Source organism: Podarcis muralis, chromosome 3 (genome assembly GCF_964188315.1).
Source record: "Podarcis muralis chromosome 3, rPodMur119.hap1.1, whole genome shotgun sequence".
Classification (NCBI taxonomy): Eukaryota; Metazoa; Chordata; class Lepidosauria; order Squamata; family Lacertidae; genus Podarcis; species Podarcis muralis.
The window spans coordinates 60,714,120-60,740,406 of NC_135657.1; the positions used below are offsets into that span (position 1 = coordinate 60,714,120).

The window sequence follows — 26,287 nt, forward strand, 5'->3', positions numbered from 1 at the left end:
ACCACATGCTTCTAACTCTGGGTAATTTTCTAAATTTAGAGATTTAATAAATACCTTTTGGGGTGGGGGCAGGGAGTAATCCATGTTTAAAAGGGAGAGAAGTGCTTGCACCTCTACAAAGTAATAGTAGTAGAAGTAAAAACAAACAAACAGTCACATTTTGTATTTTCACTTGGATGTAATGTAAATAGCGAAAGAGGTTTCTGGGTAGGCAGGCAAGGGCATAAGGCTGAATGGTGTTCTGAATTATTTAGGAGTATTAGATGTAGATGTTAATGATAAATCCGCAGAGAGGCTGCTGCCAGAAAAGGCTTTGGCCACAGAGAATATATGATTACTTTCAATAATGGTTAACAACACATCAGCTGTGCTTAATTCTGCCCTTGCTTTTTAGGATAAACATCATTAGGCCTAAATCGGTTAGTGTAATTATTTAAAAAACAAAACAAGAACAGCTCTGTTCACAGAAGTATGTAGAGATCAGCAGTGGGGTTTCCCCCCCTTTTCTTTAAAAGTGTTATCGGCTTATGGTTCATGTTGTCATCCCGTTACTATGATGCTAGTAATTACTTTAAAGGTAGTAGGAATAACCTTCCTTCTTAGAGTGCTTTCTTTGTATAGAAATATCAGTGAAAGGCATTAGAACTGCTATATTTTATTCCTTGTTTTGCGGGTGTTCTGTTCCTAGTTATGTGAGCATGTCTGAAGAGGACTAAAGTTGGTTCTGTTTGACGCCCTAAAGCAATCTTGCAATCTTGACAACGCTCACCTGGGATGATAACATTTTATTTTTTTTAAAGTATGTAAGCACTCCTGGTTTGAATGATTAAACAGGGGACTACTACTTAGCTTTTGAAAAGAGCTGCTTAAGGCAGGCATCCCCAAACTCGGCCCTCCAGCTGTTTTGGGACTACAGTTCCCATCATCCCTGACCACTGGTCGTGTTAGCTAGGGATGATGGAAGTTGTAGTCCCCAAAACAGCTGGAGGGGCAAGTTTGGGGATGCCTGGCTTAAGGGGTGCAGGGCAAGCTGTGTGGCCCACATAGTTTTGTCCTCCACCTGAAGAGGCTGGTCAAGGGATTCGGGAGACATGTCCCAGAGGCTGCCACTGGTGACGTGCTCCCTACTTACCAGCACCTGCTTTCTCACTCTGCCTCATGGCAGGACCAGTCTGATGTCCACAAAGAGGAGGATTGCAGAAGTAGCTGGATGTTGGTAGTGAGAACAACATGTATGTTGTGACTCTCAGCTATGTCAAAATGTTGGTATGCAGTCTGGTTATATGCATGAAGGTGAGAGAGGGGGTAGAATCTTGTGGACTGTACCACCTTCAGACTGCAGGTGAAGGTGAGGGTAGCACTTCAAATGTTTCCCCACTTACCCCTCTGTGCCTGTTAAGTCAAACAGTCAAACTATTTTCAGCCATCATGGAAGAATCTCAGTTGATCCACAATATTGTTAAGGAAAAGTATCTTTTAACAAGATAATTTTATAAAGCTATGAAGCAACCTTTGTTTAAAAGTCAAGCAATGTAATGTCCTGTTTCAGCCTGTGTGAAGATCTGAACCACAAAGCTCTTGAACAAAGTAAACATTGGGAGTAAAAGCTATTTGTGGAGATTTGTAGTACATTTTTTTGTACAGGAGATAACTGCAGAAAGCAATGCAAAGAACACACACACACACACACACACACACACACACACACACACACACACACCCTTCCTAGCACATAGCCTGTCTTGTCCAAATAAAATTGTTGCTTTATTGTTTATGGTTTGCTTTACTGTCCTTCCTTGAATTTCCCTAGATTAATTCTCAAACTACATTTGGCATACTGCAAGCTGCCGACTGAGAGGCTTCTAAGACCCTGCTTGATTGTTTTCATGTCCAAATTAAATACACTTGTACCATTTTAGTACTGTATTAAAGAGCATAGGAGCTTTGTCTAGGCTGACCCATATTCTGCACCCTCTCTGAGACACGATGTCTGTAACACTATTTTGCCTCCCCTCTACACACCTAGGTTTCCAGTAGCAGCCAACCTTCTCCCCCAGGTATATTTATGCAGATGAAGAAGCATGGTCATTCTAATCTTCATGCTGGAAAAGCTATTAGGGTTTTACTTTTTCACCTCATTGTCGCACATGGTGGGCTCTCTATGTGGCCACTGTGCTTTCTCAATCTCGAGAAGCAGCAATATTTATTTGGGCAGCTCCATGACTTTTTGCCTGGGGCTCGTTTTTCTCCACCCTTCGGCCACAGAGGCGGGCCCTCTGCTTTATCCCAATGACCTTCAATGTGTAATTTGCAGTTTAATATAAAAGCCATAAGTAAATATGTCATAATGAATAATTAATTTGCTGCTGAGTAGTATTATAGTAAGAAGCCAAGGTATTGCCTTATTTATTTGTTTTCTTTCCCATCGTTGAGGCTTCTCTATTTGCTGTGCTTGCTGCTAGCCAGCTGGGTTTCTGCCATGGCGCCATATCTTGTCTGCCCTTCCCCATTATTGCAGCAGAAGGAGCACTCACTCCTAGGACAGCTATGTGGGAGAGGAGAACAAGGTGCAAGCCTTGGATCCAGAGAAGGACCCCAACATTGTTTTATTTTGTGCTTCACTGTTGTATTCTGCCAGGAGATCACTTGATGTAAGGTGGGTTATAAATATTTGAATAGGTAAAAAAGAAAATAAAGGACATTTTAAAAATTGATAGCACTTCTGATGGATGTAAAGGCAAGGTAGGCAACGCTTTGCAAGAAACAGAAGGTAGCATCCTCTTATTAACTGAATAATAATAGTAATAATCAAAACAAAAACACTTGCTCAGTTAGACTTGCATGCCTGTCCTATGGGATAAGGATTGGTGACAAATATAACTCATTCTGAATTTTCCATGCCCCCATGAGAGTACTTGGATAAACCAGTTTATAAGAAAATGGATAGGTTGCGCAGCAGTGGAAGACAATTCTAATTATAATATAATATAATATAATATAATATAATATAATATAATATAATATAATATAATATAATATAATATAATATAATATAATATAATATAATATATAATATAATATATAATATAATATAATATAATATAATATAATATAATATAATATAATATAATATAATATAATATAATATAATATAATATAATATAATATTGCATTTCTGCTTCTCTCATGTAGCTTCTGTACAAACTAGGGTTAAGTACAACCATTTTACTGTGCCTAGCAATTATCTTTTAAAAGTAATTTCTTTTGCATTAGGTAGATCCAACTGCACTGGACACAAGCATATTATCAGCAGATATAATTCCATAATTGCATTTTATGGAGTCTCGAGAGCTGAAATTGGAAGAATTTGAAAGGAAAGCTTGCCTGAGAATACAAGATGCTTGGGCAGAAGAAACAATACTATATAATTCTATATATTTGCCTTCTATGAACTCTGCAAACAATATATGGCACACATTTTTGCCTTAAGTAAACCTCAAGATTATTAAATAAAGGAAGGGGAAGTGTTCCCTGCTTGCGTTGTGCTGCCTGGAATGGACTTTAAATGTGTACATACACCCTAAACTGAGGCTACTACTAAACAGAAGGGAAGTGTTGTAACTCACAAGGTGTGAGGGCTGCACTATTTGTCTTGCCTCTGGCATCAAGCTGTCCATGTCTGGATGTCTGCAAAAGAGAGCCATATAGGTTTTAGGCTTAATGGTCTCACAGGAACCCTCTCTTTAGATAGTAATGTATTTCCCCCCACTTGCATTAAAATGTGTAGGTCAGCCTTGCTGTTTGTGGGGCTGTCTTGCTCCTGCCCTGTGGCAAAACTGCATGCGTAGGCTTCCATGGGATAGGGAACCCTGTGTGACTCGAGTTCCTCATTCTCGGAAAGCCTATCCAGGTAAGCATCCCAAGCTCAATAGGGGAAAGGCTAGCAGCAGCAGCAGTCTCTTGTACTTGTGGTGCCCCCTTTACCTGTGGAAAGAATTAATAGGTTTGTATGACTCTTCCAGGGACACTGTGGTCTAAACCACTGGGCCTCTTGGGCTTGCTGATCAGAAGGTCGGTGGTTCAAATCCCCATGACAGTTTGCAGTTTGAAAGCACGCCAAAAAAGCTAGTAGATAAATAGGTACCGCTCTGGCAGGAAGGTAAACGGCGTTTCCGTGCGCTGCTGTGGTTTCGGTGTTCCATTGCACCATAAGCGGCTTAATCATGCTGGCCACATGACCTGGAAAAACTGTCTGCGGACAAACGCCGGCTCCCTCGGCCTGTAAAGCGAGATGAGCGCCGCAACCCCAGAGTCTTCTGCGACTGGACTTAACTGTCAGGTGTCTTTTACCTTTTTAAATGTCTCTTCCAATCTTGTCTATAACTGAGAGAAGTTCCAGATGCACTGTAAAATATTAAGGTTTGCACCTGTAAGACCTCTAATGCTATATATGACTGGAGTAGGGGCAGAAGGAGGAGAGAGAAAAACCCTTTATATCTTTCCTGGTCCTTAAACTCACCGGCCTCCCCAGGAACCTGAAGAACATGGTAATGCTCCTGCTCCACACTATCAAGTACTATGAGCACCAGGGCCAATTGGTGTGTGTGTTTCACCCCCCCCCCCAAAAAAAAACCTCGTAAGTCAACAAAGCCATGTGAAGTGGGTCAAGGCTTTATAGGATAAAATTCAGACACACATCCAGTCTTCCCCACTAAGCCTTGTAGGCAAATTCTAGACAGAAGTGGTAATTTCTTTTCTTTTTTAAATGTCCATTATGAGTTGGAACAAGTCTGTAGCTTAACGAGATCCTTTTATCAGTGGAGAAAATGCTGCCCTCAAAGCATTAGTGTCCAGTTGCCTAGATGTGCTATTTCCTCCTAAATGTATTAGCTTGAATTTTTCCAGGTTGAATCTCATTTGGTTAATTCCTGCTATTTGTCCAATCCCTTTAAGTCTGCTTCCATTTGTTTTTCTATACTTTATGTGTTATGCAGCCCAGTCTCCCTCTGGGTTTGTTATTATACATGGATTTACTTAATGTGCTTTTAAACATCATTAGCGGCAATAGTTCGCAAAACAGGATGCAACCTGACCATTGCATGACCTCAGCATGAATACCCTTTAGCCAAACTATGATTTCTGCTTTGCTTGTAGCGAGAATTCTCTGCCCTGCCAAAGACTGTTTGCACGACCCCCTGACAGAATCCTGCAAGGCGCTTTCTCAATATAACATCCATCTGAAAAACATGAGCTTTTACGTATTTATTTTGAGACTATGTTTTAAATACCACCAGATTGTCTTTATTAGAATTCTTGGGCTGGTTTACGCTATATCACATAACAACAGCCAAAAGCACAAATAAAACCCATCAATAAACCATAATGAACAAAAAGCTTTAAATAGATAACAAAAGTCATGTAGCTAATATAGCAGCAAATGTCCCTTTTGCCAGTTAAAAGGCACATACCTTCCCCTCAAAGGCATCTAAAATTAAAATGTGTTTATCCTTTCTCTGAAAAGTCCTTTCTCTGAAAAAGAAAGCATATTTATGGCTTCACTTCAAGTGGCCTTTGTGATGTCCTCTCAGGCGCACAAATAAAGACAGAGATTAGATTTCTTCAATATAATGTTTCGTTTATTTTATAATTGGAGGGCAGTTTTAGCGTTGATTTTATCATGGCCCTGTTCTGTGCTGGCTCCCACACATGCAACTCCCACCTGCAGTCTGCTTCTGGCAGAGGGTTCACATTCCTGCATAAACCACCCAAAGAGTTTCCCTCCAAAACATAACAAGCCTCTTAAAGAGGGATCACCAGAGGTGTGTGTGTGTGTATGTGTGCAAGGCAGGCAGGAAGCATGGGCGTAGCCAAGGGGGTGGGGGCAGCTGCTCCCCAAATTAATAAAAATCAATAAAAATACATAGCTAACTGAGGTTCTGCCCCACCACAACAAAAGGCCTGCCCCCCAACAAAAATCCTGGCTATGCCCATGGCAAAGGGGCTCTCTAGTTGACAACATACATTACATCACTCACCCCAAATGGTCTGGGGGGAGGACACTCCCTTTACATGGTAACTTGTGTTACTTCACTTATTTCAAAACGTATCATCAAGCCAGTCCTGTTCATACTTTCCCCATTGCTCATTTTACTGAGGAGGGCCTTGAACATCTACTGCAAAGTCCTCCTAGAGCAGTGGTGGCCAAACTTTGCCCTCCAGCTGTTTTGGGACTACAACTTCCATCATCCCTGACCACTGGTCCCGTTAGCTAGGGATAATGGGAGTTGTAGTCCCAAAACAGCTGGAGAGCCAAGTTTGGCCACCACTGTCCTAGAGTGTACCACTGGTCCAAACTCACCAAATAGGCAGATTTTATTTATTTATTTTTTGTTATAGTATTTCCCGTCATTGTGTGGGAAAATATCAGACTGCTAGTTTTCACCTCTTTACCTTGTTCTTTGACACCTAGGGTGTTTGTTTTCAGTTCCCACCCTGTTCCTGTGGACACTGATCTGCTTTAACTTTTTAATTCTGAATTTTAGATTCTTGCAACACACCCTAGGACCAGCTGGTGAAGGGCAGGCGATAACAGTAATACACTTTAAAAATCCAAAGTGTAATTCTCTGAGCTGGTGCTCTGCTGCTGAAGTACATCAAACTTGAATTGTTTCAAAGCAGAACGCAACTTGCATTTTTCAGAACTCGTGAAGTAGCTGCTCCTGGCTTGTTGCTTATCTGCAGGCCATGTTTCTTAGGAGAAGACATGTTCAGTTGCTTCATTAGGAAATGGATATAAAGCAGTCAGCTGCCAGAATTTAAAACAAACTATGGCTTAATGTGAATGAGTTCCTGTGGTGCTGTTCCTGTGCTCCTGCTCCTGTCATGCCAAGGACAAATCAAGTCACCATCTCAATTGTCATGTTATCCTAAACCAAGCTCCTGGTTTGTTTTTCCCAAACCACAAGTGGTAAGACAAGGACAAACCAAGGTCCCACCCTTATTGTGCCACTGTATGGAAAGGGTGTCCACAGTAAAGACCTGTGTTTGTTTATAGCTATATGGTATTCCCCGTCATTTCTTTTGTTTTTGTTTGTTTTGGTAATTGTATATTCTGCTGTTTTTTATTTTGTTAATTTATATGTAAACAACTTTTATTAATTTTTTGAAGAGAGAATACAATAACAGGAGATAACATTCTTAGAAAATTACAGGGTTGTGTTTGTTTGTTTTTTTGTATTGTATGGCTTCATTGTGGTTCATTATTTGCGTTTCAACAAAGTTTCTGACCAAAGGTGTTGCTGTTGGGGAGACCCCTGCCTGAGAGGCAGGATGAGGGCAGAAGAGCCTTGTGAGCATGATGCCCAAGGCTGCTGTGCCAAAACTTGCCTTGAGATTCAAGGATTCTGGCTGCCAGCCAATGCTCAAACTACTGGAACATCATTTTCCTTTCTAAGACCAGCGAGAAACAGTAAGCAAATGGTCTCTGCATCCAAGTGAAAGTTTTTGAATTGAAATGTGCATTATTAAAGAGAGCCTTCGCTGGAAGACTCTTGGGGATTCTAGCTGCTGATTTAATTTAGCAAAATCAGAGGTGGAAAAAATTGGTCCAAGAGCACAGGAATGTGTATTACCACTTCAGGGGGCGGTTGTCAGCCCAATACTTTGTCAGTAGAGCTGTTGGGGCACTCTTCTTGGGTTGAAATCTGTTGGCCAAACTTGCATATTCATGTGTTATGAATTCTTAGTCTTCTAGCCTCTGAGTTCAATGGGGTTCATTTCCAAGTAAGTATGTATAGGACTGCAACCTTAGCTGAGGCAGCTCAGGCTTATTTTTCTCCTCCAAGGGGCACTTGTTTAAATAAAATTGGACAATTACTGAACCTGAGCATAGACAAAATGCTGACAATGTTGGTGATAAAGAGAAAAAATAATAGCAACAACTGATACTTTTTGAACAAATATTCATGAGCAGTAGTTTCTGTATATACAGCTTGTTTCTGGGTAGTTCCAAAATAATTGTGCAGAGAGAAACTTATCAACAGATTTTCTGCTTTCCAATATATGGTGTTTGTGAAATGATTCATGAGGTGACAAGAGTACATTCCAGTTGCGCTTTTCTAAGAATGGAATTAATTCTGCTTAGTATTAGCTACTGTTTAAAATAGAGCATTTTTAGTTATTTGGTTGCAGTTTAGCAAACCTGTTATTCTACTAGATTCTGCCTGTGGTGTTTCTACTGTAGAAATGAAAGCTATTGAAACTCAGCTCATTCTAACACAATGCTCTGTTCAGTTGCTTTGGTCAGGGAACCTGGGGGTTATTATGGAACAAGTTGCATTGTGTTTGCTTCTTACCTTGTGGCTGGGAAACATAAAATACTCTGTACCATGATGTACTGAGGAGCATGTGCTAGTCAGATGTTGTGTTCAGCTACATGGAGTATGCTTTCTTACTTTCTGTTATTTTTCAAAACGATTGTTGCATTTGCATTTGGACTCCCAAACACTAGATAGCAAGAACATCTTGCTTTTGAAGTGGTTCTGCTCTCTTCATTGCTGGTGGAAACTTGCAAGAACTGAGCATCCTTGCCAGGCTATTCAACATGCACCCCTCTAAGTAGGTAACTGGAAATGACAGCTAGAAGCAGATGGTGTGAAAGCAATATGAATTAAGTCCAGATACTCTGCTTCTCCGTATAGCAGAATGTTCCTTCAGCCTTAGTGTATTAGGGAAAAGTTTACTGCTCAGATATTCTCATTTGTCAAAGACTACATTCTGACATGAGCAAGTCTGGAGATAGTTTGTTTATTCTGCATATCATTATGTATCCTTTCCTGATGATTGGTTTGAACAGTCAGAGAAGTATTTCTACTACTTTTATTTATGTTTTTAAATAGTACTTCTTACATATAGGGAACAAGATTGGTGTTTGAGTGGTGTGGCTTGAGCAGGCGGAACTTTGTGCCATCATTTTTGGTGTAACTGATATGCACAAGATCTAGAGTGATCCAACAATTGTTTTCAAGTTTTCTTCTTCCCTTCCTGCCACATTTTCCCTTTTGTGTCATGTTTTGACACAATCTTTGTTAAGGTTGAGGTACGGGCAAAAGTCTGGCCCAGAGCCAGGACCAAAGGACAATCAGCTATGAGGGCAACCAAGAGAAAGGGTTCAAGAACAAGCTTGACCAAAGAGCAATCAGGATCGGGATCAGAGGGCAAATCTGAAGGCAGGAGCAAAACAACATAGCTGAAATCCATGGCTCCCACCTCAGATCCCTTATTGCAGCTGCCACTATTGTGCTTTTTCTGTGTATCTTCAATGCTCACATTCCATGACTTGTTATCCTGTAAGTATTGTTTTATATTTTGATTTTATTAAGATTTCTTAGTCTAAAACCTTTGCTGTCGGTGTAAGACCTGTGAGAACCCAAAGTGGTGCTTGAACAAATTCACTTCCTTATACGTATTGCTGGGATACTGCCTGGTTCGCTGATATCAAAGCATGGGTGCTTCTGTGGTTTAGTAGTAATTTCAGTGAAAACGTATGTCATAAAATAGTTAAAATTCCCTTCCATTTATAAAATCTGTAGAACTTGCAAGTTACTCAATACCAGGGGTTTCTCTAGCGCATCTTGAGAAGTTGTTTGTTCTATTTTGATCTGGCTGCTGAAATGATAAGGTTTTTGGGTTCAAATTTTGTGGAGTGGGGTGTTCTGCAGATGCTGGGGTAGGTGCTTAATATGACAACTCTAGCACTGACTTCATGACAATAACAAGGAAGTTATAAATAAAACAAAACATATGGATTGATTGAAAAGGTTCGGCAAAGTGGTCTCATTAATTTTAGATAATGGGAAGTTTTGTTCCTTTGTTAATTAATGAAAGTTACAGCAGAGAATTATTATTTTTTATTCCAAGCCCCTTTCTTCTTGTTTAATGAGCTCACTGATCCTGCTGAAGGAGACCTAAACCTTGAGATTCTTTTTTTTTTTTTAAAGGAATTGGAACTACTAAATTTTTAATCAGTGCTATTTCCATGACAAACTTTCTGACCTCAAGCCAACAGATGCAGGAAGCGCAAATGTTCTTTGTGTAACTAGAAAGGAAACCTGATACAAATACCTTCCATTTCGTGGGAGTGATCCACTTCACAGACCACGGCTCTCGACAGTCCACTGCAGTTGCTGACACACCCGCGAGGCCTGAGAGCAGCCACAATGAGGTGCCATGGACTTTGAGAGGGGACAAGTGGGTAAAACTGTATTGATTTTGTAACATAAGGCAGGAGACTAGATTATCGTAATTACACTGGGCCTCTGAAAAATATATGAAGAAGCTGTAAAATGAAATGTCAGGAAGGTTAGTAATCACTCGGGGAATGAGCCAGAAGAAAATCAAATGCTGTGTAGTCTTGTTGGCTACTCTGGGTATTCAGCCATGCAAATGATTTCTCAGACATGAAACTTTTTTGCTTCTGTTATGGGAGTCCTTGACATCGCCAATAGTTTTCAGAGGCCCCCTCTACAGAATAGTACCTCATAAGGGCCACATTAGTAATCACTTTAACCTTGACATGCCTTTTATTTTTTAAAAAGAGAACTACTGTATATAGGTGGGAAAGGGGAAACAAGTTAAGCGATGCACCCCTTTAATGTCAACAGCCAACCCTTCTGCTATCTGAATAATATTCTTGCACAACTTCATTCAGTATGGTCCTCCCTTCTGTAAAGAAAAGTGGGCAGTGCTCTTCTGAACAGAGAATGAACAGCGCAGTTGCATAAGTCAAGCTGTCCTTAGGTGGAGAGAAAGAAAATCAAACTCACTCAGATGAGAAATCTATAGATAAAGATGATGGCGATATACAGCACAAGCTTTAGGTCAGGCATGGCCAAACTCCAGCTGTTTTGGGACTACAATTCCCATCATCCCTGACCACTGGTCCTGTTAGCTAGGGATCATGGGAGTTGTGGTCCAAAAACAGCTAGAGGGCCAAGTTTGCTTAAGAAGCGTGGGGTGCAGCCTTCCCAAGATTGAGCCCCCAAAACTTCCAGAGCCATAATCTCATGCAGTTATTAATATGTTTTCACTGAGATGCTTCCTAAATGCTTCTGCCCATCTTCCTGTTTATCAAAATAATCCCTCCCAGCAGGTCTCTAGTAACTCTCTGCCATAGAAATGGCTTCAGTAGGGTGGACTGTCATCTCCCCACTCGCTTTTCCTCTGTAAGAAGCCATAGAGAGGAAAAAAGCACACTAAAGATTATAATGAGATGAGGTGGAGGTACTGACAGTCCTCCTTGTCAATCAGCCCAAAGCCAATGCATTCTTTCTGTGGGTGTTCACAAACAATGAGAACCATGGGTTTTTTCGGTGGTGGTCATCTTTCTGAGTGTTCATCTGCTTCAGCTTGTGCCAGAGATGGAGAATAAGTTCCTTGCGTCAACTTTTTATACATATAAACATCTGCCGCATAATATGCTCCCCGTCGCTGATACGGCAAAAACAACACACACCTCCAAGTAGTTGCATTTTGGATTTACTTTATTCTACAACACGAGCAACATAAATAGTTTATTTGTTTTAAAATATCTTCCTTTAAGAATTCCCTTTGAACAAAATATACACAAAATACATTTTGTAAAGTGGTTTACAACGAACTGTTCAACATAGACACGGGGGGGGGGGAACAAATCTGTTTCACAAGAAAAGAGGAAAGGGGACTAGGGAAGTCATTTTAATTTAACATCACAAGGAAAGATGGGGCAGGATTCAAGGAAAGTATAATAACATATATTCATAGTTGTGTAGGCATATGCTGACTCTATATGGCCACTCTGTTTATACAGAGCGCACTGACATTGAACCAAGGGGAACATACATTGCTCTACTGCATCTTTCCTGGTCATTCTTACCTACCAACCTCCTCCCAAATTGCAGGCCTTCGGTGCCTTGCGAACTATGCTTGCAAAAGGCTACAACCATCTTATAGGGCAAAAAGGTTGGGTTTACCCATTTGTAGCCTTCAATACATTTTGGATTCCTGTGATTTTCTACCTATATGTGAAATGGAGCAAGGCTCCATAATGAAAGCCAAGTCAATTTTGTTGTTATGTTCACTTTTGAGCGAGTTGTATCTTTGGCATAAGAGAACGAACAGTCCTTTGGGACTTTCACTTCTTAGCAATAAATAGAAAAGTGGTTTCTATCCATTTAGCTTGGCACTGTATCCCAAATGGCAGACAGTAACCATTGCTGGAAGAGACTCTTGCCATATAAATAAGCAGCTTCGTTGCTCTAAGAATGACGTTGCAGTTCTGTAGTACAGCATCTTTTCCATTTTAGTTAAGATGGAGTGTTCTCTGTGGGCAGAACTATATTTAGACGAACAAACAAGATCCAATATGATGGCCCTGTGCTAAGTCTTCTCCCTCTGACTTGTATTATACCCTGCCCTTATCTTGCTGCTCACAGCATTTTCTCAGTTTTGCCCCCAGGTCTTAGCAGAAAAATACTTATACAGCAGAGATCACTGGACATGAGAGAAGTTGCACTACACAGAATGGAGCCTGACACAGGGCTGCCGCTCTGATTTTTGTAATGTACAAGTTCCATCCTCTGCCCCCTGGCCTTTGACACCTGAGATATTTGTTTTCAGGACCCACCCTACTCCTTTGGCTTTTAATTTCTTTTAACAGTTTTTAATTCTGAATTTTAAATTGTTGTAACGTGCTCTGGGACTTGCTGGTGGAGGGCAACTAATACATTTAATAATAATAATAATAATAATAATAATAATAATAATGTGTGCCATGTTATATAATCACAGGAGCTTTTCATTGTGAAATGGTGCAGGCTTTAATGCACATAATGCTGTGTGTGGCATTGCCCAAGATCCCCTGTTTTGAGATTGGGTGGGAGAAAGCAAAGGTTCGATGAGTTCCTATGCCTTGCCATGTCCACTAGAGGAGTCAGTCCTCAGATGCATGGATGCCTTGCAAGATCAGCCATGCATATGTAACTCTTTGCTCATAAGAACTTTCTAGTTCATAGCAGCAGAAGGTGCAACTTGGCCAGTGAGCTTATTGTCTCCTTCCACTGAACGTGACTGGGAAGCCTTTTGCTGGCAGAGAAGGAAGCTTAAAAGGGACACTGCCACACCCATAAGACTTGCCTTTGTGGTTCATGGCTGATTTGACATTTGCCTTCTGAGTCTGTGCAATTTATTTCATTATCACCTAAGGCTGTAGCAGTTTTTCAAGGTCAGCCGAAAAGTCCAGACTACTTCCACTCCTAACAATGCTACTGTGCTCTGTTAAGTCACCAAAATGAATTTCCATTTGTTCTGCCTAGTACATAACCCCTTGATAATCCCCCCTATGTGGTGCTTCTATCCTGTTCTACCCCGCTCACCAGCCAAAACTTCCCATACCTTTATGTTGAAGGCCAGCTTATATGGTTTGCTTTGCTTCTGGCATCCAAAGAGAGAGGATGGATGCAATGTGGGGTAAACATCCTGATCAGCTGGGCAGCTGCAATCAGGAATGGTTTAAGGTGGCTTCTGCAGTTGGTGGCTGTACTGCCTCAGCTCCTTAAGAAAAGTAACAATAGTCCACTTTTGTCTTTCCTGTAATAATGGCCATAAAAATCTTGTCATGCCACACTTATCTTCTCAACGTGTGCAATTCACAATATGGTTCACATGTAACATATACTTCATTGTACCGGGGGGGGGGGGGCGACACACCCCTCTGTTAGCAATCCAGGAATTACTATTTTTTGGCATTCAGTAGAACAGATGCAGAAATCCTGAGTGTTGTATATCTCTCTCTCTCTATTTAATGACTCCGTTAAATAGACGCTTACAGGGGACAAGCTAGAATTGCATATAAAATCCAACTAACAAACAATGTAGGCGTGCATCACTTGAAAATGTTCCCCTTAAAAATTCCAACTTCACAAAGAGCCATAGAAACACTGCATATTTAAATGGAAAATGGAAAAAAAGAACAAAACAATCAAATTCGGGCACAGTAGCAGCTTCTTTGACAAAGAATTCCATAATATAGTTACAAGGATTCAGCAGCTGTGAGATTGTGTACATTCATAGTCTCCCATTCATTTAACATACAAACAAAGAGCGAGGAGTAAGGGAATTTTTGTCCAAGGCAAACTGCAATGCATCATAAATCAGGCTGATGAAGACTCACACCTTTTCAGTTCAATTAATGAGACCAATATTCAGGGCTGGCATGAGAGGCTGTGATGTGCCATCCAAAAGTTGTCCTCAGCATCATCATCTTTGACATTGCAAGTGACCCCTGAGATCACACATTAATTTGTTGGGGTCTTTAAAAAAACACCTGCTCTTGCAAGGGTTACCTGTATAGTTGCATCAGCCTTGCAATCTGTGCACCCTGTTTTTGAGGTCATCATTGACAAGACTTAGTCTGATCCCCCAGGTATGTGATGGACATGTGTAGAACGGATTTGAGGGTTAGCTGTTGTGTTTTAGAAATAATTAAGACGTGAGGCCTCCTATGTTGGATGAGGCCAGCTATCAGTTGGGTGGGTTGGCAGCAAGTCCTCTCTCCATATGCTTATCTAGGGCCAAACCCAGTTGGCTCCTCCCCTACGGGAGCTGCTCTCATCAGTCACCATTCTGCACCAGAGGCAGAGCTGGGACAGCAAGTTCTACTCTTTCAGCTAGGCTAGGAACAGTTACCACTTGGTTTGTCCTTGCACAGAACTGTCCCGCAGAGTACTTGAATGCAATTATTTTTCTCTGCTTTCTGTGTCCCCTTTCGCTTCTGCATCATACCAATTAAAATGCAAGCAATTTTTCAAAATTATGGACCACCTTGAATGCAGTTGGAGATAGGCAACATATAATTGTGGCATATAAATAAAGGTGGCCACACCCATATTTTATAGGCCCTTTTCTAATTAATGGACTATATATTTAACTGTGTATGCTAGACAGCTTGGATAAAGGAAGTAGATTTAAGAGGACCAGGGTGAAAGGTCTCCGTTCAAATCCCTGTTCCGATATGAAGGCTGCTTTACCCTTTTCTCAAACTAAGCAGCCTCACAGGACAGATGAGAGCATAAAACGGGTGCCACCTTCCAAACCTACATAATTATTTTATTTCTTTTCATGGAGAAGAAAGGTAAAACAAATTGAGGTGGCAACAGAGGGAATTCTGGGGCAGTAGTCAAGCATCCAACATGTTCACCTACAATGTAGAAATGGGACAAGGCAGCTGTTGTAGAAAACAGGCAAGTTGCAGCTTTATGTTTCGTTTTCTGTAGTCATATTTATGATCTTTCCCCTTACTTAAAGACCTTTGGCTTGACATCAAAGGAGGCGAAACCTCTTAGAAGTCTATGGCTTTTGGCATGTGTTATCCTATACAGGATTAACTATTTCCTCCCTAGACAGCTTCCAGCACCATAGCATAACAGTCCTCCCCTCAGTGGGGCAGAACTGCAGGAACAGCCTTCCGGTAGGAGTGTTGCTATCACTTCTGGGACGAAGAGGAAAGGTGTGATAAGGGCTGTGTGACAGCACAGCCCCAACTACACAGTTGCTCGTCCCTCCTCTTGGTCAGCAATACCGATGCTCTACTAGGCAAGCTGCTCTTGCCATATCACACCATACTGCATCCACATCTAGGATGTCCCAAAATCACATTAAAAGTGGCTCAGAAGCCAGTGCATGGCTGATTCTCACCACAACCCTGGTGTGTGATAGAAAATGAAATGTGCACTGTGATTTTTGAAAATGTATCAGTTTTTGAATTGGGGTCATCTGTTTTTCATGTCACGTTTTACATGAACAATTTATTGAAACAGCTCATTGAGTTCCATCAATTTGTTTTTTGTTTTTTTTAATTGAGATACTTTCAAATGTCAGTCTGCCAGTTTTGGGGGCACAAAAAGGTTCTATACTAAAGACACCTATGCATCTGTTGCACTCTTCAGAAAATCAAAGAGCTTGCATTCAGAATGTACTTAAGTCAAATTTGCACTGGAGTGGGAAGATGTTGATGCCACACTGAAGGTTTGTGAAAGCAGGCTCTCACTTTGGTTGTTTTGTGTCTAGCCTACTTTTGTGAAGGTGTCCATTTTGTGCCACCTTCATTCCACTGCCATTTCCCTGTGGAGAAATACTTCACTCTTTGAAAAATATGCAACATCAATATACTGAGTTTTCATATATCAGCCTGACTTAAAACAGCATTTTCAGATTTAATATACAGTTTTATTTTGGGATACTTGATGTATAAGCACACTGTGGTTACCACATGCTCTTGTAGGCATGAGCAAGACTGAACTGTGCTCTTAAGCAGTTAACGGCATGGGACAGATGTTGCCAGTTTCTAATTACCAGCAAATAGACAGTTACCTCATCACTTTCAAAAGATAACATTTCAGTAACTGCACTTTATATTTGTATGTCTTCAATTCATTCTCTAGTGGGTACTGCATCCAGTGTCTACTACACAATAATGTCATACACTCTGCCCACTCTGCCCAACCATTCTCTCACAGCCTGGCGAACTCGAATGTCAGTCACATGACAAGTCAGCTGACTGATGCAAGGGAACACAGCTGGCTGGAGAGCTGTGAAGATCTGGTCTGGAAGGGCCTGAATCTGGTTAAGAACTGTCAATACCATGTTGGTCCATGCCTAAAATGATACAGGGAGAGAAGAAATCTGTAACTATATAGCTGTGTAAAAACATCATGAAAAATATAGCTCATAATGTAAATACGAAGTAATTTCTGAAAAACGTCAGCATCAAACTTAAGTTGCCCAATGAAAAAGTCTTTAAGGTTCAAAACACAGCCTGACACCGAGGGCTGGTCCTATAATTAACTTTTCCACCCCAAGCCATCTTGGTTCACCATGCATATGATTCATTTTGGTAAGGCCGAGATGCATGAAGGAGTAGCTGGTGTGGCAAACACACTAAAATGAAAAACAAGGGACAACAATGGAAAGTACTGAATAAGCCAAGTTATTGTAGGAAGTGTCACAAACCTCCTGTTGAGGCTGGAAGTTACCATAAGAAACTCACAAAGAACCTGAAGCTTGATAGAACATGGGGTATAATGGGCTGCTCTGGCCCAGAGGTTGCAAGGGTCAGTGGGCAGGTGGGTGTGGCTGTATGGGACACCATAATATTTTACCCCAAGTCCCCAATGCTTAAGGCTGCCCCTGCAAGCACAAGTGTGTGTTATATTCTACAATAATGAATGCATATTTCTGGAAGACCTGCTTTCTGCTTAATGCCACACGAGGAAAACAACTACTGCAATTGAAAAGGCATATTTTCTTCCATTTTAAGTTTCTCAGTCGGCCTGTTTTCTTACCTGTATTTGTGCCTCACCATCCCGGACGGATATGTTGAGTGAACTGACCGTTGACCCAGAGCGTGACCTCTTCTCCTGTCTCAAAATCTCTGGCCCTGCACTGAAGGAGTGCCTCATTTGGCCCTGATCAACCAGATTTTGAGGCCTTTGTGGGAGGGGGGAATCTGGCCCTCTCATGCTTAGCGGGTCCCCTTTCTTGTCGACTTTCATCTCTTTGGCAAAAGTGGCCAGGTTATGCTGCTGTTTCCTTTTCTTATATTCTGTCATGAGCTTCGATATAGTTTTGTCTGTGGCGATGGTGTAGATTTTGTTGCCAGCACTCTCCCACCACTCTTTTCTCCTGCCTTGGTCTTTCCTCTCTGTTTTGGGGCTCAAGGGCGGAAGCAGCAGTATGTCTCCACTCCCTCCTTTGGGAGTGACATTCTCCGTCAGGGAATCCCTAATTTGGCTTTTGTCATCTTCCGAAGGGGTGTCCTTCCCAGAGAGCCCTCCGGTAGATGGGGTGGATGTTTCAGATTGGAAGGATGGAAGGATGAAGAAGGGGTCTCCTCGGAAGACCGGGAGCTCATCGGCACTGCTTTCCAAATCCAGATGCATTTGAATATAGTTGTTGCATAACTCCATGCAGAGCTTATGAAGCCTTTTGATTAACCAAGCCCAGTCTGCATTGCTGACAGGCTGGACACTCAGAGATGGCAGCCTGGCTCTCCACTGCCTCTTCTCCTTCCCCCTTGGTGGGCTTACTTGGGCCGTCTCTTCAAAAATGTCTTCGTCTTCCGAAGAGCACTGTTGGGATGAATCGGTGCTTCTTTCGTCATCTTCAAAGAGGATTTTCTTCACCTGCTCTGCAGTGATGTTTTCCTGGTTGGTCATAATAGCGCAGATCAAGGCATGGAAGTAAATGTTGAAGCTCATCGCCGATTGGCGGTACAAGTTGGCAGCTCCACCAATGCCAGAGACCTTTTTGAGCAGGCACTTCAGCCCAGTCCTCGTATCAAACTCTCTGGCTGTCCGGTAGGAATCCAGCAGCAAGTCAAAGATGACAGCCAAGTTCTGCATAGAAATGTACCCGAGGAAGCCTGCCAGTTTAGTTTCCGGTGGTTGGTGCGCAGCCTTCTCTTCAGAGTGCAAGGGTCCTTTCACAAACTCTTCCAACAAAATATCGTACAAATTCTGCAGCAGCACTTGGTGGGACAGCAGGCTCACTACAATTGTTCTGAAAGGGATACTTCATGCAGCCAAAAGGTGGAAGGAGTTGGGGAAGGAATGACAAACACACTGAGTATCTCAATAATATTTTTATATCACTTGAATTTATATCCTACTGCTCCTCCAAGGAACTACAGCTGGTGAATTTATAACTATATCACAATCATTATGATAGCTACTTACAAAAAATTCCTCAAAACACTATCTCTGTGCCAACCTTCCTTAACCAGGTACTGTTCCAGATATTTTGGACTATAATTCCTATAATTGCTATTGGCAATGTTGATTGGGGCTGATGTGGACTGTAGTCCAGAACACCTGGAGGGTACCACGTTGGGAAAGGCTGCTCTGGATAAATATTGTCCAGGCAACATGCACAATCCATTTTTTCGCTGCGTTCTCCTACAATTTTGACCCAAACTGAATTTAACACTCCCTGCAAATTAAAAGGTTTTTATTTATTATATTAACATGCCACGTTTCCTCCAAGGAGACCTATTCTTTGACATTAGAGATTGGGAAACCTGTGCCCCTCCACACGCCACTGGACTCTCAAGTCCCAACAGTCCTAGCTCAGATAGCCGACACTCAGGGATGATGGGAGTTGCAGTCCAGCAACACCCGAAGGGCAATAGGTTCCCCATATTTGCTTTAAAGAGTTATTTTGTAAAATCCTCAACATTTATACATTAATATAATGTGTTTTGTAGCATGGATAATTCATTATTATAGCAATGTAACATTAAACAAAACATTATTTGAAAATGGAGGAAAGTGAACAACACCCCAGGGTTTTTATAAGGGAATTTATCAGGAAAAAACTGGGTGTATGTATACCTTGGTATTGCACCAAAGAATACAAATGAAAGGCCAAACATTCAAGCCACAGTGGATATTTGGCCTATTTACCACCATGAATAAGTTTATAGATGTGGGTCAGATGATGGTCTGGACAGTGTGCTATTCTCTATTTTGTGTGCATAAAGAAAATAAAAGGTTAAGTCTCTGGCTGCAGTCATAAACTCAATTACCTGGGAATAAGTACCAATGAGTTACTTCCAAATAACAATGCATAGGATTGCAGCTGTAATTAGGAACACAAAGCTAGCATTTTCAGGTGGAGAATATATTATTTGAGCATGAATGAAAACAAACAAATCGGTTTGTTCTGCATCCAGTCAGCCTCATGGAAATGTAGCTACCTTGAAATTTGTTTTCTGAGCTTGAATCTCTTCCTCCAGCCCCCAGGCCTTCCATTTCTGCCCATGTCCTTGAAAAATATAATCCTTTTCTTGTGCTGTGACACTCTCTAGTGGTTGCACTCTGGCATTCATTTCATGGGCCTCATCAAAAGTGACCCACTATAGAAATTCTCGAGGCAGAAGCTGATGTCTGTCCAAAGTGTTGTGCCCCAGCTGCATGCGGACTTCAGCTCAGTGGCGCAAGGGGCTCTGGGGCTGTGCTTCCCTTTTAAAGTGCATGCAAATCATACAGTGACATATTGAAAAGTGCCAGCATTGTGCATGGGGGCGGGAGAGTCCCCCATATTTCGTGCACTCACACAACACTGTGGTGAGGGGACTATATACATGAAACTATCTTGTGGGAGTGAAACCTCCCATTCCAAGAACATTTCAGACAGAGGTTCCAGCACATCAAGCGGTTGCAGCTACAGCTGCACTGGCTCAATTCTTGGCAAAAACCAGCCTGAGAATTGGGAGGGGGTGGAATATGTAACCTTTCAACCTAGGCGGTTGGCAAACAGCAGTTTCTTTTATTGCTAGGACTGCCTAGCTAAAACGGTATTTTCTGTGGAATAGAATAGATATTAAATCAAGGACTTTTATTTTGCCTTTTGCATTAGGCTGAAATGCTCCCTTACCCAAGCTTCCTGTGCATTGATGGGCGGCATTCAAAAAAAAGAAAGGAAAGAAAATCAGATAGGAAAAGAGGAACTCTACAAAAGGCCAGCACGGTTACAGAGCTGTGCATGCAAGACAGGCGCAGGCAAGCAAGCAAGCAACCAACCAACTCACTGTTGCAGCAAGCCTTATCAACAGGGAGCAGCCATACTTTACTATGGAACAAGCTACTAAAACAAATTAGGCAGTAAGGTCCCCTTCATACATCATCTATTTTTTATCACGGTGTTTTCTGTGTAGGCACAACATGGGCAGCATGAACATTATTTTCTCTGGCTCAAGAGTGACTGATTAGGCTATAAAATCGTTATAGTAGGGAAACCCCAGGGGAACAATTGTAGCTCAGTGCTACAGCACACGCTTTACATGCAGAAGGTGCTTGGTTCAGTCCCCTGTTCAATCCCAGGTTAGGATGGGAGAAGCCCCTGAAAATGTGGAAAGCCAATGCCGTTAAGGGGGGAGGGGAGGCAGAAGTAACTCTAAAGAACTTCCAAAATCAGTCACAACAAGCCCTCTGGAAGGATTGGGGGGCAGGGAGGGAGACAGTTTGCACAGCTGTAGAAGAGGCGGTACGTTTTCCCTTCACCCCTATTCTTGACCATCTCTCAGCCGTGAAAGAGAGACCTAACAACAACTATTAACCATGCTAGCTGAATGAACAGAGGCAGTGCAACTGATTGCCAGACATGCAACAGAGGCAAGCATCAATTCAACATCATTTGGTAAGGCATCTGGCTACAAAACAGAGTGCTGGGGCTAGGTCTGATCCAGAAAGAGAATGCTTATATATGTTCCTAAAATGTTGCTCACTGTTGTTACAAAATGCCTTTAATAATAATTATAGCAATTCAGATTTAAGAGCTGGTGGCTTTCTGCAATAACTGCTCGTGAAGCCATGTTTTCCTAAATATCCTTCCCCATATACTGTGACTGGTTTGTATTCTGCATTACAGATGGGAGTCTAAGATCTGCAGTGAAGACCTGCATCTAATGCAAGCTACTGGGACCAAGGTAAGTGTTCAACATGGCCAATCATGGCAAGCGTTTAGTTTGAATCAAGACTGAGATGACAGGATGAGAAAAGTGCCCCTTGAGGGTCAGCATGGATGCCTTTCATGCTTTGCCACAAGAAACAAATCTGCCCAGATTTAAATAGATGTGCAGACTTCCCCTTTACTCCCTGCACCTGTCTCATGTCCTGCTTTGCCCTTTGGGTCTTGTAATAAACAAGTCACCTTACCTTTTCTGCGTATGACCATTGGGCTTCTTGTCAGGAGGCAACTCGATGATAAGCACACAGGACTGAGCATGCTCAAACCCTTCTTTGTTGTTTGGCGTTTTGGGGGAGCACTGTGTGTCTAACATGAACACCTACAAAAACAAATAATACCAACTTGCTAAAGCCCTGGGCCAATTCAGGAAGGGGACGTAACATAGCAGCAGAGCGCACAATTTGCACATGTAGATGTCCCAGACTCTGGAATTCCCACAGCAGAACTGTGTAAAAGGTTGAGGAGCTTATAAACTGCATCCATTCACAACACAGAGCAGGCACCAGGGGGTTAGATGGGTTGAAGGCCTCATTTGGTACAAGGCAGTTCTTTATATATCCTTAACCCAGGACTGTAAAAGGAATTCTAAAAGTGGCAACACCCAGCACAGCAAGTGATGCTCTCTGCCCAGATAAACCCACTACTGAGTTAAATAGTTAGTTTCAAGTGAGGAAAGAAAAAAAGGAAGACTAGGTTTCATTACAAAAAAGTTTCATGGTCCAGCCCATCCAAAGATTATCAACTTGGCAAGAGAAGAAGCATTCACTAAATGGAGGTGCATCAGGCCTAGCCATCTTAAAATGCTTAATTAATGTTGGCATCAATACCTGACTGTTCCTTAATTGAAATGGTATAAAAAAGACAGCTTAAAACAATTAAGAAATCTCACCATGAACTGTTTGTAAAAGCAAAGCCCACAGGAAACAACCCAGTCACAGTTAAGCATGCAAATCCAACTGATTACTGTAGAAGTGTGAAGCCTGCACCAGTGCCTAGGTTTAACTTAATATGCATTTTGCTTATTATATCTCTCAAAGTCTTCACCTGTTGAGCCATGGCCCGTATTCTCCAATATTCGGCTTCAGCACTAGGAGAGAGGGAAGGGGCTGCCACTTTCACCTCACAGGCATCCCCACTGAAGTTTTCAGAGCCGCTGTGGAAATAGCCCAACAGATTCTGCAGAGAAACAGCACCAGATGTTCAGTGTGTATTCTGAATGCTAAGCAACCAATAGGGTTGATTTTAAAAAAAGATTGTGCTGGGTTATATTAAGCCATGGGTAGGCAAACTAAGGCCCGGGGGATGGATCCGGCCCGCGGATGGTTTGGGAATCACCTTTACATGATTAGAATGTGTCCTTTTATTTAAAATGCATCTCTGGGTTATTTGTGGGGCCTGCCTGATGTTTTTACATGAGTAGAATGTGTCCTTTTATTTAAAATGCATCTCTGGGTTATTTGTGGGGCATAGAAATTCGTTCATTTCCCTCCCCTCAAATATAGTCCGGCCCCCACACAAGGTCTGAGGGACAGTGGACTGGCCCCCTGCTGAAAAAGTTTGCTGACCCCTGGCTGACATCAGTTTCTTTCTCTCTCTCACACACACATACCTAATTGATGAACCTGATGTACTTTCATCATCATGTTCTTTCAACTTATTTTTTTAAAAAAGCTTACTTGTGTGTTATTTTTCTAAAGAGCTCACTAGTGACAGTCTGGAAGTGCCCACTAGAATGGGTCGTGCACAGGTTGTACCCCATTTATTTGATCGCCTTAAGTGTGTCTGGAGCTAACTTCAAGCTCCTGCCTGAGCTTATGCAGAGATGTTGTTTTTTCCCATATGAGTAGAGACCATAAGCCATCAAACCATCTGTGATGGTTGAGCCGCTTTCCCAAAGTGCAGAAATCTTGCTGGCTGCTTATACATCATCCACACAGAGATGCTAGTTCAAACAACCAATGCTCCCCAAACCCTCCAAGGTGTTTGCTATCTACGTAATCATAGATGAGAGCAACAGTCTAAGAAAATAGTAGCCGCATATTAGCAGAGATGCTTGCGGCACCCGGTTAAATGCAAGGGATACCTTCACTGGCTCAAGAGTTGCTGAGAAGGCATCCTGCAGCGCACAGCATGCCAGCCTCCACATTTCTTCTGTAAAAACAGGACCAGCTGTCACTAGAACATATCTATAGATAAGGGAAAAGACCATGAAGCCGATAACCAGCCAATAACCATTTCACAACATGATTGCAAAACTGGGATTAGCTCAAAAGCCAAAACGACTTTTCTTATTGATGTAGATCTATGAAGAGCCAAGTGAAGCCCAATATATAAGCTTAGATCAAGGCACCTTGGAACATCACTTGAACATGCTCTGTTTGCACTTCCTGTGTAAGGTTTGAAGGAGTAACCAACGTATTTCTCCCCATACTTCCAAGTATGAAGGGAAGTGATGCAAACTGCTTTCAAAGCCGCAGAGTTACTGGGTGGACAAGTGCTTTCAAAGTCTGAACTTTGAGTTGGCAAAGAATAATTTGCTGACGTTTTCTGCAGAAGCCTTTAGAACCCATACCTTCTTTAACTAGAGGTAATTTGAACTTTCACATTAGTATTTCATGTCTAATTGTGTGCCCCCCCCGCAAAGGACCTGTGAGGTTTAGTGTTACATGCAAACTGGACCTATGTGTGAAATGAATATAGAAATGAAAGCCATCTTACCTGATACAGGAGCACCCAACTCTAGAGATGGATTCTGTGGGTTCTGCGACACAAGCTACCAGTAATTTGAAGAGGTCTCTGAGCATTGTGTTGATCATATTCTCATAGCCAATATCTAAAGAGGAAATTAGGCTGTTGGCTTTGATATTAACCATAATGTAATAGAATTACAACACAGAGGAACTGCTGCATTTTAAGAAATAAATGCACACGGCATCTTCTTCATGCATGGTCTTGCTGCCCTCTGACCTGGCTATAAACTGGGATATTGCTAATACTCTATTCAGGATAATTAGAGCTACTTGCTTGGCCTGGATCTAGCTTTTGTGCAGTGGGATAATACCAGATGACGTTCAGATCTGTTACAGTTTTACAGTACTATTTTTTCTTATTTATCTTGTTTAATCAAATTCATATATTTCTAGATTGTTAAAAAAACCACTCAAAGCAGTTTACTATAATGCTGTGACATTTAGTACTGGGAAAAACCTTTGCCCCAGTTCAGCTAGGATGCTTAGTTACATGTTTCCTCTTAGTAGTGTTTGGATCACTGCCTCAACTCATCTGTGCTTTAGTCAATGCATTCCTTGCCATGCAGATACCCATGGTGCTGTGTACCTTATAGTCACAGATGGTTTGGGGTCAGAGAGAATGTTTGGTTGGTACTGGAGGCTCAAAACCTAATTTGGGAATCAAATCCCATTCTTAAATGCACTGTGAATGGGTGTTTGAAATTTTCATATAAAGGCTTCCTCAACCTCGGCCCTCCAGATGCTTTTGGCCTACAACTCCCATGATCCCTAGCTAGCAGGACCAGTGGTCAGGGACGATGGGATTTGTAGTCTCAAAACATCTGGAGGGCCGAGGTTGAGGAAGCCTGATATAAACAGAGCAAGGACAGCTGAGTTGTTTCACTTTTCACTGGAGAAATAAACATTCCAGTGTGTATATGCAAAGCTCACACCCTTTTTTAAAAATTCTACCATAATCTTTTCTCTCTTCCAATAGCAGTTCATCCATGTTTAAAAGGTCTTGATCACACTGTAATCGTTAATGCCAAAACTAAAGTTTGTCTACAAGAGTATGGTTAGAACATATAAGACTACATAAAATTACCTGAATGTATGAAACTCTGAATGTGCTCCACTACTAGTTCACAAGAAAGGCCAATTGCATGCTTGAAATTAGCAGATGCCACATCCCAGTAAGAATGGTCGCCGTGGCTGCGATGAAGCCAAAGGGACATTGTAGGGAGCAGAAGGTGAACAACTGCATAAATACCAAATCCAGGGCCTAGAGAATAAAAACACAAGACAGATAAATATGTTGGGCCTTCAAACAGAGGCTTAGGGCTAACTCAGGACAATGCATCCTATATACCCATGGTGGATTCCCTTCCTTGAGACTGACCAGAGAGCAAAGGTGCACTGCAAGGAGGGTTTCACTGACAACTGTGCACTTACTGTATATGGAACTTCACCTGCCATTTGCATAGCTTCTTTCATAATTGGCATGCCAGTAATTTACTGGCACCTTCTCATATTACAATTTCCCCTTTTAAAAAAGCCCCATATATAATGCCTGCACATTTAACATGGAAGTCAACACTCAGGTGGCATCTCTATGATACACTTGCGTATTTTCCTACCTGTGGGTTTGCTACTTTATTAACAGATCTATAAATAGCAGGCATGCCCCCCCCCAGTGGCATATAATTCTTATTATTCAAAAAGTGAATTCTAAAGGAAGCCTAAAAGACCATTAACTGTTAATAACTCATTCTCTAATTGCCCCCCCCCAATCAAATTGCCTAGCTCCCTGTGTCCTTGTTACAAAATACAACAAAATATAACAATTCTAAAATGTTAACAGCAATAAATCAACTAAATGTGTTTGGGGTGATACAAAAGTGCTATCAGAGCTGTGCGAGTCTGTTTGCTCAGCTGATGTTGCAGCCATCAAGTGGTCATGGAGGTAGCCATGTTTCCCCCTGTATAATTCCCCCCGGGAG

General features: G+C 41.8%; 1 protein-coding gene and 1 long non-coding RNA gene across 8 annotated transcripts in view; one reads left to right on the top strand and one right to left on the bottom strand.

The window, feature by feature from the left end:
- Positions 1-25: 25 nt before the first annotated feature.
- Positions 26-26,287, top strand: part of LOC144327260 (uncharacterized) — a 31,682-nt gene continuing 5,420 nt past the window's right edge. Inside the window, exons 1-2 of one of the 2 annotated variants that reach the window (XR_013392234.1) lie at positions 26-2,656; positions 20,449-21,517. This is a non-coding gene — a long non-coding RNA (uncharacterized LOC144327260). The remainder of the gene's footprint in view (positions 2,657-20,448; positions 21,518-26,287) is intronic. The other variant, XR_013392233.1, reaches the window with a different exon arrangement.
- ARFGEF3 (ARFGEF family member 3) overlaps positions 11,523-26,287 on the bottom strand; it is a 70,181-nt gene continuing 55,416 nt past the window's right edge. For 2 of the 6 annotated variants that reach the window (XM_077925955.1, XM_077925956.1), the window contains exons 28-35: positions 25,393-25,569; positions 24,277-24,391; positions 23,642-23,744; positions 22,603-22,734; positions 21,747-21,877; positions 20,467-20,673; positions 17,376-18,603; positions 11,523-16,689 (exon numbers count right to left, since the gene is read on the bottom strand). In XM_077925955.1, the coding sequence (XP_077782081.1) occupies positions 16,498-16,689; positions 17,376-18,603; positions 20,467-20,673; positions 21,747-21,877; positions 22,603-22,734; positions 23,642-23,744; positions 24,277-24,391; positions 25,393-25,569 (2,285 nt within the window). In that variant the 3' untranslated portion in view covers positions 11,523-16,497. Of the gene's footprint in view, positions 16,690-17,375; positions 18,604-20,466; positions 20,674-20,813; positions 20,932-21,746; positions 21,878-22,602; positions 22,735-23,641; positions 23,745-24,276; positions 24,392-25,392; positions 25,570-26,287 lie in introns of those variants that run through there. The other 4 variants (XM_028723542.2, XM_028723544.2, XM_077925958.1 and 1 more) reach the window with 3 other exon arrangements.